Here is an 18,123-nt window from a genome sequence, read left to right as displayed (position 1 = left end):
CTCTGATTTGAAGGTAAATGGTGACCCAGGGTTTTCATTTGGTGGTTTCAGTTTTCATTGTTACAGTTTCAGTATTGGGTTTAGTTTTTAGTCACAGTGGGAGGTTTTGTCAAATGCAAGATCTAATCGGTTCAGTGGCGGTACTGACTCAACAGTAGACGGCCTCAATCATGTATCAACTCATGCTTGAGCGGACACAGCTGACACTTTCTGTATGTTTTAGTTATTAAATGCACAACATCACAAAATTTTTTTCGACTACAGTTTTTATTTGTATTTCAGTTAATTAAAAGGTTTTATTTAATGAAATGTATTTACATTAATAAATGTACGTCACGGTGTTGCGTTGCTTGTGTGTGACGTCAGTCCTCCGTCACTTCTACCCGACGGCCAACTAGCTTTAATGCTAAAAGCGGATGTTTTCCATTCGGTGCACTTCCGGAAAGCTCAGTTAGCTGTCGAAGCAGACTGGTTAATTTCCACTGACAATGACCGCACATGTATAGTGAGCTCTGCTATAAAATGGGGAGCATACTATTAATTACCCTTCTGGCTCCTTGCTGGGTGAACGCTGCAATTAAGTCGAGGACTGCTACCGAAGCCAATCACGGAGACCACCCCGAGTTCGGTAAGGAGCTAATTTAGCAATTCAGCCCAGACAGAAGTTAGCCTTAATGTAACGATGAATTGTTTTCGGAATAATTAGGCAAAATAATAGTTACTTTAAATTATCGTCACTTATATTTTGTCGATCTTAAACGTTATAACTTGTTAACTCGTGAAATCCGGCATAGTTAAGTAAAAGCACATGTCCAGCGTTTTGAAATGTCCAGATTATTGTCTTTGACCGCGGCGCTTTCGTGTTTCTCCTCGGTCTTACATGATAGCTGTGCCCTTTATTTATTCCAGATGATCTGAATTCCATTCTGTTGGATTATGAGGTGCTGCCTTTGTCAGGCCTCCAGCTGCACTCTGTGAGAAAGAGGGATGTCCACACCCAGTCCCACCTTGAGCGCCTGGTGAGCTTCAGAGCCCTGCACAGGTACAGCAGTGATGTTGTAGAATAAGTTCACTTTCCCTTTAGATTTGTGCAAAAACAAAACTCACATTGCTGTGCACATGGTGAAAGAGTTGCAGGTTGCTGTGAAGTCTTGCCTCTGGACGGGGATCTTTCACTTCTTAGGCAAATGTGTAAACCAGTTTCTTACTCTGCTGATTTAAATTATTCCTGAGATTCTCAAGAGGTTTTTATTGTCAAAACCTGGGATGGAATGAAAGGTAACCAGCGGTCCTGGTGAAACAGCACCAACATGTTTGACATGTTTCTTATCAGTGTCTTTAGCAACTCTAAACTCTGTGGCTCAGGGATCATATAATGGACTGCTCTTGTCTCTCTCTAGACCAGGGGTAGGGAACTCCAGGCCTCAAGAGCCGGTGTCCTGCAGGTTTTAGATGTGTCCCTGATCCAGCACACCTGACTCAAATGACTGGATTACCTCCTCAGTCTGCAGTCAAGTTCTCCAGAGTCCTGCTAATGACTTCTATATGTGATTCAGGTGTGCTGGATCAGGGACACATCTAAAACCTGCAGGACACCGGCTCTCGAGGCCTGGAGTTCCCTACCCCTGGTCTAGACACTATAGAATAATAATAATAATAATGTCATATTGAACTTTATTTGGGTAGCACTTTTAAAAACTGTGAACAAAGTATTCTGAATGATGTAAGATGTAAACAGCTACCCTTTGCGTATTGTGCTTTGAGTACAAGTCCCATGTAAAACAATGTATATGTTCAAGACACTATGATTAAAATATAAATCAATGAAATACTAAAATTAGGCACCTTTTATATGCTAAATAAAGCAACTGAAGTCTTGATAACCAGGTAATAAAATAACAGCTGAAATGTCATTGCATAATAAGTATTTATCATATATAAAAAAAATTTATTTTAAGAAGTGATTTAAAGGAGTTTGTAAACTGCAGTAATGTAAAATGACACATACTGTTTATGCTGGTATCATACTTGTACTCTTAGGAGCTCTAGCCTTACCATTGCCGTTCTCAGGACTGGGTTAGGATTGCTTGGAAACTACAAAACTGTTTAATAAAGAAGGTATTTTACAGCTTATCGATTACTGCTGAAGTGTCATACTGGCTTTAGCTGATCTTTGAGATGCACTGCTGCACAAAGCAAGAACAGTGCACCTTGATCTCCATTTCCTTACACTAGTCATACCAAGATTAGGTCACTTCATAAATAACAGATTTTACAGTTACAGCAGATCATACCTCTCTTAGTATATACGACCATGTGAATATTGTTTGCTAAACCCAGTTTGATGTCTTACACTGGACCAAACAGCCATATATTGATGTTTGACTTAAAATCAGTCTTTTTTTTTTTTTTTCCAAATCCAGACAGTTCAAGCTATACTTGACCACAAACACAGACCTTTTCACTGACAACTTCAAAGCTTTGTTTGTTGACAAACATGGGAGGAAGGAGAATTATGATGTTCAGCTCCAGAACTATTTCACTGGACATGTTGTTGGTGAGTGGCTGGAAAATGAATTTTTTTTAAATTTAATTTCCCAATTCCTTGATTTTTACAAGAGTTATAATTTGTGTGTGCAAAGCAGGGTTTTTTTTATAACCAGATTAAATCCATATTTATTAAATGTAACCAACTATTTTGTGTTTGCAGGGGAGGAGAATTCCCGGGTGCAGGCACACATAGATGGAGATGAGTTTTCTGCTCACATTCTAACTGATGAAGCAGAATACAATGTAGAGGTATGGGTCTATATAACTGCTGTCTCTGTGTCAAAATAGATGGAGAATTTAAACTTAAGCATTTTATCCAGGGACTTCTGAACTAGGGTTTAATCCCGGGATCCGGGATTCCCGGGAAATGCGATCAGAACCATTTCCCGTTTCCCGGGAAACGTTAGACGGGAAACCGGGAAAAAAGTCGCGCGCGTCGATTTGACTTTCAGAAAGAAAAGAAAGCTTCAGAATGTTAAATTTAAGGAAATATTGAGAGAAGGGTTCGTTTAATGCGAAAAGCATTACTCTTCATTTCAGGCACGTTCAGCCTCCGTTTAAGGCTTCAGCCTTCATCTCAAGCGTTTTAATAGAGGTATTACACAGTTGTGCTTTTTTCCTCTTTAATTTGTTGAAATCGTAGGCAATGTGTTTAGCCTAAGGTATTTTGTATTATATAATTTTATATTATTATATATTGTTATATTGCATTATATAGCCTATAAAATACGCCTGCCCTGAACAATAAAGAAATATCTGTTTAACTTCGAGTGTTTCTTTTCCTCGTTTGCAGCCGCTTACTAACAATCATGAATTAGGATACGGGCCTAATGTGTGAAGAAATTATCATGAAATAGATTGCTTTAACATATTTCGCTTTTAAAATGGAGTTGAGTAAAATGTATATTTTTTAGGCTATAAGGATTGGCCAGTTTTTCAAAAGACGATTCACAGCGAACCTACTTTAACCCTCAGACACGGTGTTATAAATTTGCTGTTGCCAGAATGGCAATGACCAAGTCGTAGTGCATTACTCAAGGCCCTGTGTTATGCCATATTATAGTGTAGTACGGTAGTTAACTTTTCAATGACTATTACAGCGTTCCACTGGTGGAGATACAGTGTAACAGATGTCGCCACGACAGCGTGGCTGAGCCATTATCAATGCTGTGGAGATGAACCGTATTGTTTTGCACCAGCAGTTGTAAAATATCTTGGTATAATTCCATGTACAATGGAGGAATATTCGAATTATATTTGTTAAGGGAGTGTTGAGGAACGATACAACACCGCATAGCTCGAGCACTCGAATGTCGAGATGTAGGTTTTATTGCGTTAATCAAGCCAACGTTGCCCCCTACTGGGCATAACAGGACATAGCTGGAAAGCTACCTCTACAATATCACAATAGGTTAAGGCCGACACAGGCTACAGAAGGCCTAATTAAAATAAAAAAATAAATAAACTTTTTCCCGGGATTCCCGGGAAATGGCTCGTCATTTCCCGGGATTTGATTCATGTCATTTTCGGGAAAAATATTAAACCCTATTCTGAACCATGTAAAGGCCTTATGAGTAATACCAAAGCCAGCGTAAAACTCAAAAAAAGCACCTTCTGTATGTTGTGTCTGGAAACTGAATACAGTGTTCTTTTTTGCAAAATCAATTAGGCTTGCTTACTGAGATACCATAAATTATTAGCAGTATGTAGCTTACCAACAGTATCAGTTTAAAAAGTATTGGAAGAGTAGAAAGTGAGACAGTAAATAATCAGTTCCTTGTAGTCCAGTTTATCTTGAAATGAGCATATGTTGCATGAGAAAAAATGTCCAGTATTCTTATCATCCACAACTAAAATGTGAAGGTATGCAGAAGCAAACAATACAATACATTTATCATGTCGCATAAATCCGACACACCTGCCAGTCCATTTCCATTGCTAATGATTTTTAAATTCAGCACACCGCTACCCTTCCGATCAGTCTTTTTTTTTTTTTTTCCTGCTATCAGTACTCACATATATCTTTATATCCATCTTTGTTTGTTGTTCTGTTTATTTGTCAAGCTCAGTGGTTTTCCTCTCTAATAGCAGCTCTCTTTGTCTCTTTTTGTTTGGTTTTTGTTTTTGGCTATCCAGCCGTTGTGGAGGTTTACTGATTTCCCAGCTGATGGCAAGTTGCTGGTTTATCGTTCAGACGATATCAGGAATCTGAGCCGCATTGCTTCTCCAAAAGTGTGTGGCTATGTCAATGCAGAGGCCAAGGATCTTTTGCCAGAGACTGCCAGGACGGACTGGGAAGGGCAGGAAAAGGTGGACCAGGAAGAGGGTGAGCTGTGCTTTTTACCTCACTTGAGGTGGAGAATTTCACAAATCTTTGCAGATATTTGTGCTGTTGCAGCATGGGCTCTGTGCTGGCGTGGATTATAGGAGTAGGTGAAAAGGAGTAGGAGGATAGCAAATGTTTAAGGTGGAGAGAAGGAAAGAGGAGCCTGTAGTGAGACAATGGAGGTGGGTGTTGGATTCAGTCACTTTAATACAAGCCTTTCTATCTCCATCGTGAGTTATGCATATACACACTGCAGACAAGTAGGTATTATGTAAAAACCAAATGCCTTTTCTTTTGTGCTCCTTTGTAAATGTAAAGAATATAACAGTGCTGATGTGCTGGGGGAGATGTATGAAACACCTCTCACTGGTTCCTGGTTGAAAACGCTCATTGGGGAAATGAGTTGAGGTGAAGGTTCGTATGGAGGAGGAGGCATTAAAATTCATGGAGGCTCTGCTGCCCAATGAGATGAGTCGTCACTGATCTCCCACTGCTTGTTGTGGAGCACAGTGAAGCGCACACCCACACTTTTGAATAGTGTAGAGTGTACTGTATGATGTAATGCCCCAAAGGACATCTTCCTGTTTTCCTTTTCTGTTCTGTTAGGGTGTGTGGGTCTCACTCTGAAATTTCTAGGTATTCAAATTTTTATGACAAATCTATTGTGTCCATTACATGATAAAATGATATTGCACATAAATATGAATAATTTTGCTTAAATAAAAAAAGAAACAATCTGATCAATTGTCATTGTTTCCTAGAGCTTCCAGTATGTGAGAATTTGCTGTTATTTCTACACAGATTACATTTTAGGTTGTGAGTTTTTAGTCTATTGAAAGCACACAATTATAATGAAGGGCCTCATAAAATGTAATGTGTGTAATTGCTACTTTCTTAGATTTCATGGAAAAGCACTGGGGCTGGAGCCTATCCCAGCTACCATAGGGCGAGAAGTGGGGTACACCCTGCACAGGTTACCAGTCTATCGCAGAGCTAACACAGAGAGACAAGCAACCATTCACGCTCATATTCACGCCTATGGGCAATTTAGAATCAACAATTAACCTAGCCCCATTAAGTACATATCTTTGGACTGGGGGGAAGCTGGAGTACCCGGAGAAAACCCACATCCCAGCCCCAAAACCCCAAATCCCACCCCCAGGGAGAACATTCAAACTCCACACAGAAAAGCCCAGGCCTGTGAGGCAACAGTGCTAAGCACTGTGCCGCTGTGTTGACCCTATTTATATACCACTTTTCAAAACAAAGTCAAAAAAGTGCTACACAAGTAAAAGCAAGTTATACAACAATTTTGGTGGAATAAAAATATTTGATCAGTGGAAACGAGCGAAAACAAATACACATCCAATCCCACGTTTGAAAAATTAGATGAAAGTTCAGCAGTTTAAAAAATCTAAACAATAAAAACTTTTAAGAAGAGATTTAAAAGGTTACAGATGGGCATCAATATGTACACTGTAAGAGGATAATGTAACCCAACAATGTATGATCTGTGTATTTAATTACCTTATGTTTATAGTGGCTTTCTTCCTCCCTATAAAGGAGTAAAGTACACCTCATCCACATTTATTGTTCCCTTAAGCCTCTATTATAAGGATAAATCCGCTATTTAAATCTGGCCTGAACTGAGGCAGAGCTTAAATCAGATCACAGCCAAGCACAAAAAAAGAAGTCATGTTACTAAATCTGAAAATGAGGACAATTAACAGTGGGATATTGGAGCGTGGCCTCATTGCCCAGCATCTTGATATATGTATGCGCTCTATGTACTTAATCTGTCTTACCTGTTTAAATAGTAAATGAACTGGTTCTTATAAAGTCCTTTTCTACTCACTCAGAGCGCTTTATGAATTTTCCTCCTCTGCAAATATAAAATAGTTGGTTACATTTAATAAATATGGATTCTTCCTTACAGAATACCACCACAGAGAGAAGAGACAAGTTCACGACCACAGGAAGAATACCTGCCCACTGTTGCTGGTTGCAGACTACCGCTTCTTCAAACACATGGGCCGCGGACAAGAGAGCATTACTCTGAACTACCTGGTCTGACTTTGTGAAACTATTTTACATATGCATTTCAGCAGAGCAGCTTTTGTCACATTTTATTTCTCATTGAGGAATCTATAGTTGTAGTTAAAATCAGGAGGAATTTGTTGTATTGTTGTTTGCATATTTAGGAGTGTCAAATGGTTATTCTGTATGTCTGATTCTTTTCTGTTCCCATCCCAGATTGAGCTGATTGATCGAGTTGATGACATTTATAGAAACACAACATGGAATGATGAGTTCAGAGGCTATGGGGTCCAGATCCATCAGGTGTGTGTGTGACTGTGTGTTGTGCTTTACATTTCAGTATTGTCAAATTTTGACATTTTGACCATTTGTGGCACTTTAGCATCAGTCATTGTTGCTCCCAGCTTCACGGTGGCTGATGTTTTTTATATTGTGTCACCCCGGAAATGAGGCTGAGAATAACGCTGTCCCTCAGCGGGTTTGAGAACTGCATTTTTAGGAGAAACTGAAAGCTTTTGTGTGTTCCTCATTGAGTAATTTAATTTGTTCCACTGGCTTTGGGAATGAATAGACACACTGTTTGTCACACTGTGAACTCAGTGCGTTCTCACTGAAAAGATATGCATTCATTTAGCTGCTTCGAGTTACTGTCCAATTTTCTTCACAATAAATGTCAAGAAGAACTTGAACGGTGTCACATTTACCACTCAGTAAGCGTCTGAAATGGAGCCCCAAAACATATTGCCCTCATTACTTATTGTCTTCTGTATTTAATAACTTTTCAAAAAAAAAATATTCCATGTAACATTAGTTAATAGTAGTACACTATAATTAGTGGCATGACTTTAATTTTAATTTTGTATTATTCTGTAATTACACTCACCGAAATTGTCTTTGATTACTGTTCACAGATCATTATTAACAAGGAGCCTACAGAGCCTCCCTCTGGCCAGTCCAGCTGGGTCCATTATAACATGAAGAACAGCCCTGTGAAAGGAAAGGAGGTCTGGGACGTGAAGAGACTTCTGGAGGTACAACAGCAAGACTCTTTTTAAAAAAAAAAAAAAAAAAAAAAAGAGCGAGAAAAAAAATGTGTGTAGGTACAAAAGTTCAGCAGGACTTTTTTGGGGGGGGGGACCAAATGGATTAATCTTTCCAAGAAAATGTGCAAAAATGCTCTGACCACTGGGTAACTTGAAGTATCTGAGTACAGGACAAAATAAGAGGAGTATCTGAGGTAATATGGTAAAGACGTTTGAGTCCTGGTACAAGATAAATATTGTTCATAAATTGTTTTATAATCAGTTGTAAGGTGTCACTATGCAAAGTTTGTGTTTTAAAATTCTCTGCCAGAGTAGTACATTTTGTTGAGTTACTAGTGTGCAGTCCTGTTGTCAGTTAAATTGCTGTCTTTCAAAGTTACCTGTAGTCTACTATAAATGGCATTTCCACTGATGGTTTTACAAATAGCTGCATTTCTGAATGTTAACATAATGAATCTGTTGTTCTTTTCTTGTCTGTAAAAATAAGTGGGATGTACAAAAATGGTGACAAATTATCATCTTGTTCTGCAGCAATTCAGCTCAGACATCGCTGACAATGCCTCCAGAGTATGTCTGGCCCACCTGTTCACCTACCAGGATTTTGATGAGGGGACATTGGGCCTGGCCTATGTGGCCCCCTCCAAACCTATGGCTCTGGGTGGCCTGTGCCCAAAACGTAAGACCATATAGTTACTATTTATTTTTGTTTCATGTCACGAAGGATTTTCCTAATGCATTTTAGAAAGCCTAACTTTGAGCCTTTCCCTGTTAGGATAATCTATGCAGCTCCACTAAAATCTGCTGCACTCAAAAGTGAAACAGATGTGTATTACTACCAGTGACTGTGTTGACCAGATGGACATTGTTTGCTTTGTAAAACAAGCAAACAAAATGACACTGACACTTTCCTTTGATTGTGTAATTTTCTAGCTTACTATCCATCTCATTCTTCAAAGAAGCCAAGTTACCTCAACACAGGCCTGACCAGCACCAAGAACTACGGCAAAACCATCCTCACAAAGGTCTGTTTCATCTCGTTTGGTTAGTCATAATGTCACAAAAAACTAATTGCTGGGTGCAGTTCAATCAGCGTGTCATCCTGCCAAGTTGAGGTTCTAGGTAGAGCAGGCACACCTTTTTTGTGTGGGTGTCATGAGTTTCGATGTCAAGTTGTGTTGTCGTTTGGCAAAACACCTATTTGAGCTTTGTGTATAACCTCTGTGATATTTCTTTTAACTGAAAACTTGCTGTATTTTTAACAGGATGGATTTTGGATTTCTTCTTAGGTAGTTTAAAGACAAAGTGTTAAAAATGACTGTGGTGTGTTTTTTGTCCCATCAGGAGGCAGATTTGGTAACCACTCATGAGCTGGGCCATAACTTTGGGGCAGAGCATGATCCTGATAATATCCCGTACTGTGCCCCCAGTGATGACCAGGGGGGAAAGTTTGTCATGTACCCTATTGCTGTGAGTGGAGATCATGTGAACAACAAGGTAAATATAAATATAGTAAATATAAAAATATCTCCTCCAGTTTCCAAAATCAAACAAACACTGAGGCACCACTGAGAGGTAAATGGTCCAAATTGTTTGAGCTCCAATAAAAGGATCGGTGTGGCTGTTCTCACAGGCGTTTGAGTTTAAAAATAAAAAGATTTATAAGGTTTAGCACAGTTAGAAGGTAGCTAGCTAGTTTCCACCTAAAGGTGCAATACGGTGTTCTGACTGAAGTATTTCTGTACATCTTTATACTTTGGATGTAAATAAAGATGAAAACTAAATATCAGCGATGTTTGGAGGGTTAGTAAATTTGGGCTAGTTGACATATAATGACCTTTGCACCAGGCTGATGTAGGATGAGGGTTAAACTGTTCTCAATATAAGTTCATGATAAGGGTCTCCCGTGGACAGAGACAAATGTAGTCACATGACAGGACGAAGAGAACGTCTGAGATCATCCTGTCCACATCACGAGGTTAGTCATTAGTATGTAGCTGTGTGGTTTGGATTACTCACTATGAAAAAGTCCTGATCCTAAGCTGAATGCCGACACAGAAATCCCAGTTTGCGATTCTTTTCTGAAGAGTTCAAATCTATCTGGTGTTGAGGACACTGGGATCCCACAGGCTGTAGTGTACATTGTGAGTTTTTTTTTTTTTTTAAAGATGTGCTGCACATGAATAATGTTGATTTTTTTTTAAAAAGCCGTAGCGGTCTGAGAATGCCCACTGATTATATTTATTAAATAAAACAAGAGACAAAGCATTACAGCAGGTTGGACCCAGAAACAGTTAATGTATCATCACTTAATAAGCAGATTAAGACTCAACATTACTTCAGCTGTGCTAGTACTCCAACTAGTACTTGGTGCACTGCACTCCAGTTATGAGGTGTGATCAAAATGTTATGGGAATGGGGCTACAGTCATCAGTGTGTGATCAGTGTGAGTGGTCACAGCAGAGCGATCTTCAAAGGAGGAAAAAAACAAGCTGCCACACTGGAAATCTTCTGTTCCCAAGAAGCAAAGTCATTATAGTTTTGCATTTTCTATTAAGTTTTTATTTGTGTTTCATTTTAACTTTTTGCTTTGAATTCAGCTTCGTTTCAGTTAGTTTCAGAGTGGGTCTGCTCATTTCATTTTAGTTTTTATTGTTAAAAATGTATTATTTGTTTCAGTATTAATTTTTTTTTTCAGTTTTAGTCTTTTATGTTATTGTATGGAGAGCATATGTTCTTACAGGAAAATAAGTTTAGGTATTACAATAAAAACAAAGCAGTTGACTCACAGTCCTGCTGTGACAACAAATTTTACCAAACAAACAAATACTAAAACTATGGATATTTCCTCTGTATATTTTAGTTTTCCAAGTTTACAAAATCAGTTAATTTGAATTATTTTCAAAAATCTAATTTTTAATTTAAGTTAACTAAAATGTTTTTCCCCTACATCTAGTTATAGTTTAAGTTTAGTTTTTGTTAACTATGATAACCTCGGCAAAAAGATGCCCTTGAAGGGCAGATCAAGCAAATTTAAATCAGATAGGATTTTTTTTTTTTTTTAAATAAAATGTGTCACTTTGCCTTCTTCATGTGACTGTATCCTGGTATACAGCAATATATGATTGCAAAACATGCAGAGATGATACAAAATGTGACGGGGAGTGTGGATGGCAGCTTCTGCTTGTGCAGAAGGTTGGATAACTGAATCATAGTTGTTCCTGTGAAATTTAACAACACACAGAAACGCTGATGCGCCTCCTCCATCACTGGCCTTATGATTGCTGCATCTTCAGATGAACGGTGTTTTTTTTAGAAGCAGAATTAAAACTAGATCTGAACCACATGTGTGCACCAATAAATGCATTCAAAGGCCCTGAATTTAAATATTTACTTATTATTTCAGCATTTAGCCATCATGACAACATGACAATACTAATCCTCATCTGCTTCTTCTTTTTCCTAAAGCATTTTTCCAACTGCAGCAAGATTTCTGTAGGAAAGACATTAAGTTATAAGGCACCTCAGTGTTTCAAAGAGAGGAACAGTAAAGTCTGTGGAAACTCCAGAGTAGAGGATGGGGAAGATTGTGACCCTGGGCTTCTCCACATCAATGATGACCCCTGCTGCACGTCTGGCTGCAAGTTCCGCAGTCATGCACAGTGCAGGTATGAAATCCCAGCGATAGATCTACGAAGCGTTTGTGGCAAAAAGAAAAAGCTTTAATCAAATGTCGGGTCTCTTCACAGTGACAGAAACAGCCCTTGCTGCAAGAACTGCACTTATGCACTGAGAGGAACAACATGCCAGGAGTCCATCAATGCCACCTGTAAAGGCAAAGCCGTCTGCACAGGTGATCGCCTCCTGCTGGTGTAACATGAGAACTGCAGCAGTCACCGAAACCTGCCTGTTGTGTTTTATTTTAAAAAAAAAAAAAAAAAAAGACTGGACAAAACTAGATAAATTAACCCTTTCTTTACATCACAGGTAACAGTAGTGAATGCCCACCTCCTGAAAATGCGGCAGAAGACACAGTGTGTGTTGACAAAGGCCGGTGTCACAATGGAGAGTGTGTCCCCTTCTGTACGGCTATGCAGAACCTTCAGCCCTGTGCTTGCAATGGTAATCTTTTTTCACTTTCGAGGGCATGGGGAAATAAGATGTGAGTGGATTTGCTGAATAAGATGGCTGACTCACTGACTAGAGGGGTCCTGGGGAGGAGTGGTTAGACAAGCAAAGTCAATGAGGTTTGAAACAAATGACAAGATCACCACAGCCGGAACTTTTCTTTTTTGTTTTTGTAGTTTTAAAAACTTCAGTGTTTGTTGCTTAATAACTTTGCAGTAACTGAATTAATAACTATTTGAATCTTCAAAGTAGAAAAGTATTTACTGCCACTGTTTACCATTTGCCTTTTTGTGTTCATTAAATACCTTTTGTGTGTTGTCTCTTTTGCTTGCAGATACTGAGGACTCCTGCAAAGTGTGCTGCAGGAGTAAAAATGGCACCTGCTCGCCCTGCATCCATGATGGTAACTTTCTTTTCCTCCGCAAAGGAAAACCCTGCACTGTGGGCTTCTGTGATGAAGGCGTGAGTCACCAAACCTTTATACTTGTCTGGTCTACAGTCAGGACTCCTGCTGTCATATTTCTCTTTAATATTTTTAAGTTCTTAACTACACTAGTCCTGACAAAATTGTGTAAATGTTACATTTTGTAGAAATTTTATTTCAGTGCCAATTTTGTCTTTGGTAATAAAGGGAAAATGCATGAAGCAGGTACAGGATGTGATAGAGAGGCTGTGGGACTTCATTGACAAGCTGGACATAAACACATTTGGTAAGTCAGTTTTAAAATGGTGCTTTAAAGAAAAAGACTTTTAATAATCATGATATAATATCAATAATGATATTGTTTTATTGTTGATGACTTTAACAGCTGAGTCAAATACAAACTTTGTCACTGTCCTTGTTCACTATCCTCCTTCACCTCTTCATCAGGGAAGTTCTTGGCTGATAACATAGTGGGCTCAGTCGTGGTGTTTTCCCTCATCTTCTGGATTCCTCTCAGTATCCTGGTTCATTGTGTGGTAAGAACCTGCTGAACATCAAGTTTCACTAGTCCCCACTTTCTTCAGCGTACAGTGAGAAGCTGATTTTTGTATTACTATTATGTTTAAAGTCGGATGTTGTCAAGTGCTGTCCTTTTCACTGCTGTCTCTCTCTTTAGGACAAGCGACTCGACCAGCAGTATGAGGAGACCACAAAGTCATTTTACTATCCTCCAAATGTAAGTTCTTCATCAAGCCAAGGAGAGGGAACACAAAGGATTATAACTAAGAATCAGGTGTTTGCTGTTTTTTCTGAATAAACTTCTGGCTCTCCACATAGCACCTCTCCATTTAAAAATGAGGTGTTACATAAATCCAGAAAATGATTGAAGCAAAAAACATGCAGTATAACATTTACGGTTGAAAACGTTACTCATTTATCTCATACTGCAGCCCCTCAGTTCATCCGCTGTCTGAAATGTTCCATTTTAGCTCTTCTCCCTTTTAGCTCCTTCTGATTGGCTGACCCTCTTAAACAGGAGGTTTGACCAAAAGGTTTGTATCACTGCTGCTGTGTTATTTCTTCTTATTGATATCATGCAGCATTAAAAGTAGAAATAAAAGATCTTAAAGTAAACATTTAGAGCACGCTGAGCTTTTACTTCATAGGGAAACTTGTCACGTTTTATTTGCGATTCTGTGACAAGAGCATAATAAAAGCAATTTTAAAATCTGATAATAGTCATGGGATTTGTTGCTGTCCTGATTAGATAAGTTGGGGAAAATATGCTTTTGCTTTTTAGTTATGTTGTAAAGGTCTAGTGGTAAACCAGTCCACAGCCTGGAAAAATAAATACCAGTGGTCAGACAATCCACAAGCAATGGCCTCACTGTCACTGCTGGGTTTTCTGAATGACATGTCCATCACTCTTTGCCTTGGAACTGCAGCAGATGGTGGAAATTTGTAGTAGAGCTCCCGCCATAGGTGAGTGTGTGTGCCACAGCTTGGTGTTGCGATGCGTTGCCATTGAGTCCATGATGATGCATGGTCAGTGGCCCACATTTGGGATACTCTTGCAGTCACTTACTCCTTGAAGTAATCACTGATCCAGCTGCACGTTTCCAGCCACCTCTTCTTCTGACAAAGTGAGGGAGGCTCACACAGCTTCATGTGACTGAACAGCTGCTGAGCAGCAGATCAGAAATTACCTCAAGTAGGCAAGATTGCACTTTAGGAGTATTCAAACATCGAGACGACCAAACAGGTTGCACCTTGTTGTCGTTTGTGAAATTGGATGCAGTGTGTGTCGACATCTTTAAGTTTGCATCAGTTGCTGTTTAAAGCCACAACAAGAAGAGGGTATTTAGGTTGTTTTTGTTTTATTTTATTTTTTTTAGTGGCTGTCTGCACTGTGTATAGTCCTTCTTTAGGCTTAATTGGGGGGAAAGACTGGGGGGTACATTCCTCTTAAAACCTTTCTTGCAGACATTTTGACTTGTTGGAGCAGGAAAAGCACTTGTGCAAGTGATCAACGTAATAATGGCTTAGTTCCATTTAGGTTTGCTTTTAAGTCTTGCAGCTGAGTCGGTGTGTTCAATATCAGGCTGCTGGTGCCCCTAAATGGACTGCAGTCATAATTAATAGATCACCTTTGTCTAACACCTCAAAATGTCCACAGGCAGAAAGGTTCTTTTTACTCATTCCCACCTTAAGTAAGATATTGGGTGTGCTTAAGAGTAGATAGTAGTATTTTCTGAAGTAGCTACCATCAGTAACATTAGGTTTATTATAAAACATGTTGGGAAGTTGCACTATAAAGTTCTGGGAAATATGTGATGCTCCGAATTAAACAGAATGTAGTAAAAAGGGAATGGATCCTACCTCAGTCACACACAGCTTTGATGTGCCGCTGCCTCACATGCTGTTCTCCCTCTTCAGAATCAAGACATGCTCGAGTCAGCAGCCGTGCGCATCGTCAAGCCTCCTCAGCCTCCCTCCTCCTCCGGCGGCCGGACCGCGCCCTTCACCCAGCCCCCACAGCCTCAGCAGCAGAGCCAGGTCCGGGCCACACTCGCAGCCAGCATCGCCAGTACCCCGGCCCCCGGTCTGAACTCCGTCCCCACCCCGGACAGCGCAGGGGGACTGCGGATGGCCACCATCCAGGAGGACACCAGCAGCGACTCTCACCTGGGAGAGGAGGGCCTGCCGGACGATTTCACAACCGCAGGAGCCTTCTCGTCGGCTACGAAATCCTCCTTCGAGGATCTGACCGATCAGAACCTACCAGCCAGGGACCGGCGGCGCCTTAAGAGGCAGGACTGCATCGATAGTAAAGAGACGGAGTGCTGAGTGAAAACAAGTGGTCCTTTTTTGTTCAAAGGAGCCGACATGCACAGGCATCCTGATATCTGTTTTCAGGGAACATGAGCAAATGTGCAGCCTCCTGTGCTTTTCTTTCTTATCAAATCAAAGGCTGCAGCTGTTAGTAAAGAATAATATATCTTTTGTAGATCAGATTTTAGTGCTCTAAAGGTGTTTAGTTAGTCACATGAAATTTAAATTGAGCCACTGAACAGATACACAAGAAGTCTCAAATCCCTCTAAAACCAGATACAGACGAATTCATGTTTTTGTGCCTTTAGGTAAAGGTTTCCTCTGCCAGTTGAAGCTTTGACAGCTGAGGAGGTCTATAGAAATAATAACCACAGCCAGTTCTTTAAAAATAATGTTCATTTTATAGTAACCCAATAGCTAAATTTGTTTCTGACAATGCAAATATTGGACAGGAACAAAAAGATAAATATTCAAGTAAAATCCCCACAGATTAAAAATGATAATACTAATCCTTATTCTAAGGCTTATTCTGTATTATACTGTAAGTAACCTAGAGTTGTGTATCATCAGTTTAAAAAAAAAAAAAGTGAAGGGCATCAAGTGAACAAGCTCACACATAATTGCTTGCTCCAAACAGGGTCCAGAAGCCGCACAAGCCTCGCCAGTATGATCCAGAAACAGTCAGTTATGTATATTGATGTTGTAACTGTGACTGTTGTTTTTCACTGAAGGAAACATTTACTGTGAGTGAAAACAGAACATAAAGACGAGTCGATCTCATTGCTGAACCTCAAGTGTTTTTAACATCACTGGAGAATTGTTTAGTTTTACAACATGTTTATACATGTTCTGTTCTGTTTCTCATCCCTTGTTTCTTTGACTTACAGTCCAACATTTTAATAGTCAACATCGTGTTTTTTAGTAGGTGGAGCTTAAAGTGAGGAGAAGTAATATCAGCTTGTTAAAGCTTCAGTATTGTGATGGTTAGAAAAAAAGGGTCTCCTGTGTGACCCTGTAGGAAACAGTATGGTGCCTTTTTGGATTTTGTGACCAACTGTCCCATGGTGGTTTATATCCATAGACAATTCCCAGCAGCTGAATGCTGGAACATTCTGGATTTAGGTTTTGAGAAATAGTTTTGGTTTAGTCTATGTGCCAAGGTGAGCTCTGCACTCCTTTATTATTATTTTTTTTTAATACTGTCTCACCACTGTTACCTGCTCTGTCTTATGTTAAGAAAATATGTAAGGTCAAGAAAAAAAAAGACTGTAGCTTTTAGTGTACAGGATGGATGTGAAAGTGGACAAAACAAGCCTGCTGTATATCAGATGTGTATATTCCTAATGTTTTTATGCTTACAAACATCTGCTCAAGTTTCTTTTACAACTTTTGCTTGTTTCCTACACAAATCTCAAAATAAAAAAAAGTTTGTGCACCGATACATGGGCTCACATTTATATAAATCCAGGATCAATGTTTTGAGACATTTAAATTGTATTTTTTCCCAAATATGTCACCTTTTCATAATCTGAGACAAACCCTGCTGCACATACAGAATCAGGAGATGTTCAGAAAGGAAAAAGTTGTCGACATGGTGTGCCACTGAAGAGTTTCTTGCCCAGCCACATGTGAACATCCAGAATGCATAAGTTTGCTTGGATAGCAGGATTGATGGCTGGACTTTTGCCTAATGGTCAATTTCAGTGGTGGTTATTTCATTCATATTATCTTGACTGTTTTAAATATTGTGTCAGCATATTTTTAAATGTAACTTCAATGCCTCACATGCTCATGAGAGTTGGTGTTTGGAAGTAACACCTCCTCCATGTTGCAGCATCTTCATGCTAAACATGAGGATGCAGCAACTCTGCAGCCGAGCACCTGAGCTGAAACCCATCCTACTAACCCTTCTGGTACTGTAGTCATTCAATACAATCTATTCTTCTGTTGAATCTTAATAGGATTTAATAGTCACACACCTAACACACTAACCCCTAACCCTAAGTGCAGGGTGGTTGTCAAGAAGGGAAATGAAGAAAAGGCTAAGGTATGGCAAATTGCCGAATATCCGTAGCAACGGGATATTCACAAGCTGCCAGCAAATAAATGTAGCACGGGAACATTTCTTATGCCAACTTTGGTCAGGCGATTCCATCCCTCTCACCACATGCAAAGAAAGTGTAATGCATCAGTGCTTTTTGTATCATAATTCATTATTTTCTATTTAATAGTGCAAAATTATGTAGGATCTGATGCTGATGATATAGTGCTGATGCTCACCTGAGCATCTTTTTGCAGAAGTCCAGGACATCTACCCCACAATGGCCAGCTGCTGCTTGGGCACGCTGCCCTGCTACAGAGTTGTGGCATCATCTTTGTAGGCCTGAAGGTGTAAAAAAAAGTTCAGCAGAGGAACAGATGAGAAGCTCATGCTACCTTTGAGAATGCTCCCTCCCAGGGTGGCTCATCAATGAATGACACCAGCTGAAGTCAGAAACCTGCTGATCTCCTTCAGGTTCTTCTTCAGGTACTCCTACAGATGAAAGGAGGCACATTTTTAATGAAAGTATGATTAATTACTAGAGGCAGCATTATTAAAGTAAACCTCATTTTAAAATTTTGGATAACCTCAAAGTTGTGGGAATTGCAAGTGAGAGATTACAGTCAACATCCAGAAACGTCTTGTGATCAGCCCATCGTGTTTGAAACTTCCAGAATTGAGTGCAACATGGGGTGAAAAACAGCTTTCTATTGTTTCCATTAGGGCAGTGGGTTGCAGAAGTGGG

At 39.6% G+C, this 18,123-nt stretch overlaps 1 protein-coding gene across 2 annotated transcripts; it reads left to right on the top strand.

Annotated features, from left to right (window-relative positions):
• Positions 1-400: 400 nt before the first annotated feature.
• adam17a (ADAM metallopeptidase domain 17a) lies at positions 401-16,776 on the top strand. Of its 2 annotated transcripts, XM_030718991.1 has the most exons (19): positions 401-628; positions 910-1,042; positions 2,424-2,557; positions 2,711-2,799; positions 4,687-4,876; positions 6,813-6,943; positions 7,130-7,216; positions 7,825-7,944; positions 8,488-8,632; positions 8,887-8,978; positions 9,298-9,450; positions 11,422-11,621; positions 11,703-11,806; positions 11,941-12,075; positions 12,416-12,543; positions 12,713-12,791; positions 12,953-13,041; positions 13,182-13,241; positions 14,942-16,776. In XM_030718991.1, the coding sequence occupies exons 1-19, from the start codon at positions 499-501 to the stop codon at positions 15,350-15,352; spliced, it is 2,610 nt and encodes an 869-aa protein (XP_030574851.1). In that variant the 5' UTR covers positions 401-498; the 3' UTR covers positions 15,353-16,776. The 2 variants fall into 2 exon arrangements, with proteins under 2 accessions (XP_030574851.1, XP_030574852.1); XM_030718992.1 differs by lacking the exons at positions 2,424-2,557; positions 2,711-2,799; positions 4,687-4,876 and having other exon boundaries at positions 910-991; positions 6,817-6,943.
• Positions 16,777-18,123: the final 1,347 nt, after the last annotated feature.

This window comes from Archocentrus centrarchus, chromosome 22 (genome assembly GCF_007364275.1).
Source record: "Archocentrus centrarchus isolate MPI-CPG fArcCen1 chromosome 22, fArcCen1, whole genome shotgun sequence".
NCBI classification, from domain to species: domain Eukaryota; kingdom Metazoa; phylum Chordata; class Actinopteri; order Cichliformes; family Cichlidae; genus Archocentrus; species Archocentrus centrarchus.
Note: the sequence above shows the minus strand (reverse complement) of the source record. Positions and strands in the feature narration are given on the sequence as shown.

Coding starts and splice junctions, on each gene's coding strand:
- adam17a (XM_030718991.1), top strand. CDS start 499: ATGTATAGTGAGCTCTGCTATAAAATGGGGAGCATACTATTAATTACC. Junction 11,622..11,702: donor CGCAGTCATGCACAGTGCAG/GTATGAAATCCC, acceptor GTCTCTTCACAG/TGACAGAAACAGCCCTTGCT. Junction 12,076..12,415: donor TCAGCCCTGTGCTTGCAATG/GTAATCTTTTTT, acceptor TTTTGCTTGCAG/ATACTGAGGACTCCTGCAAA.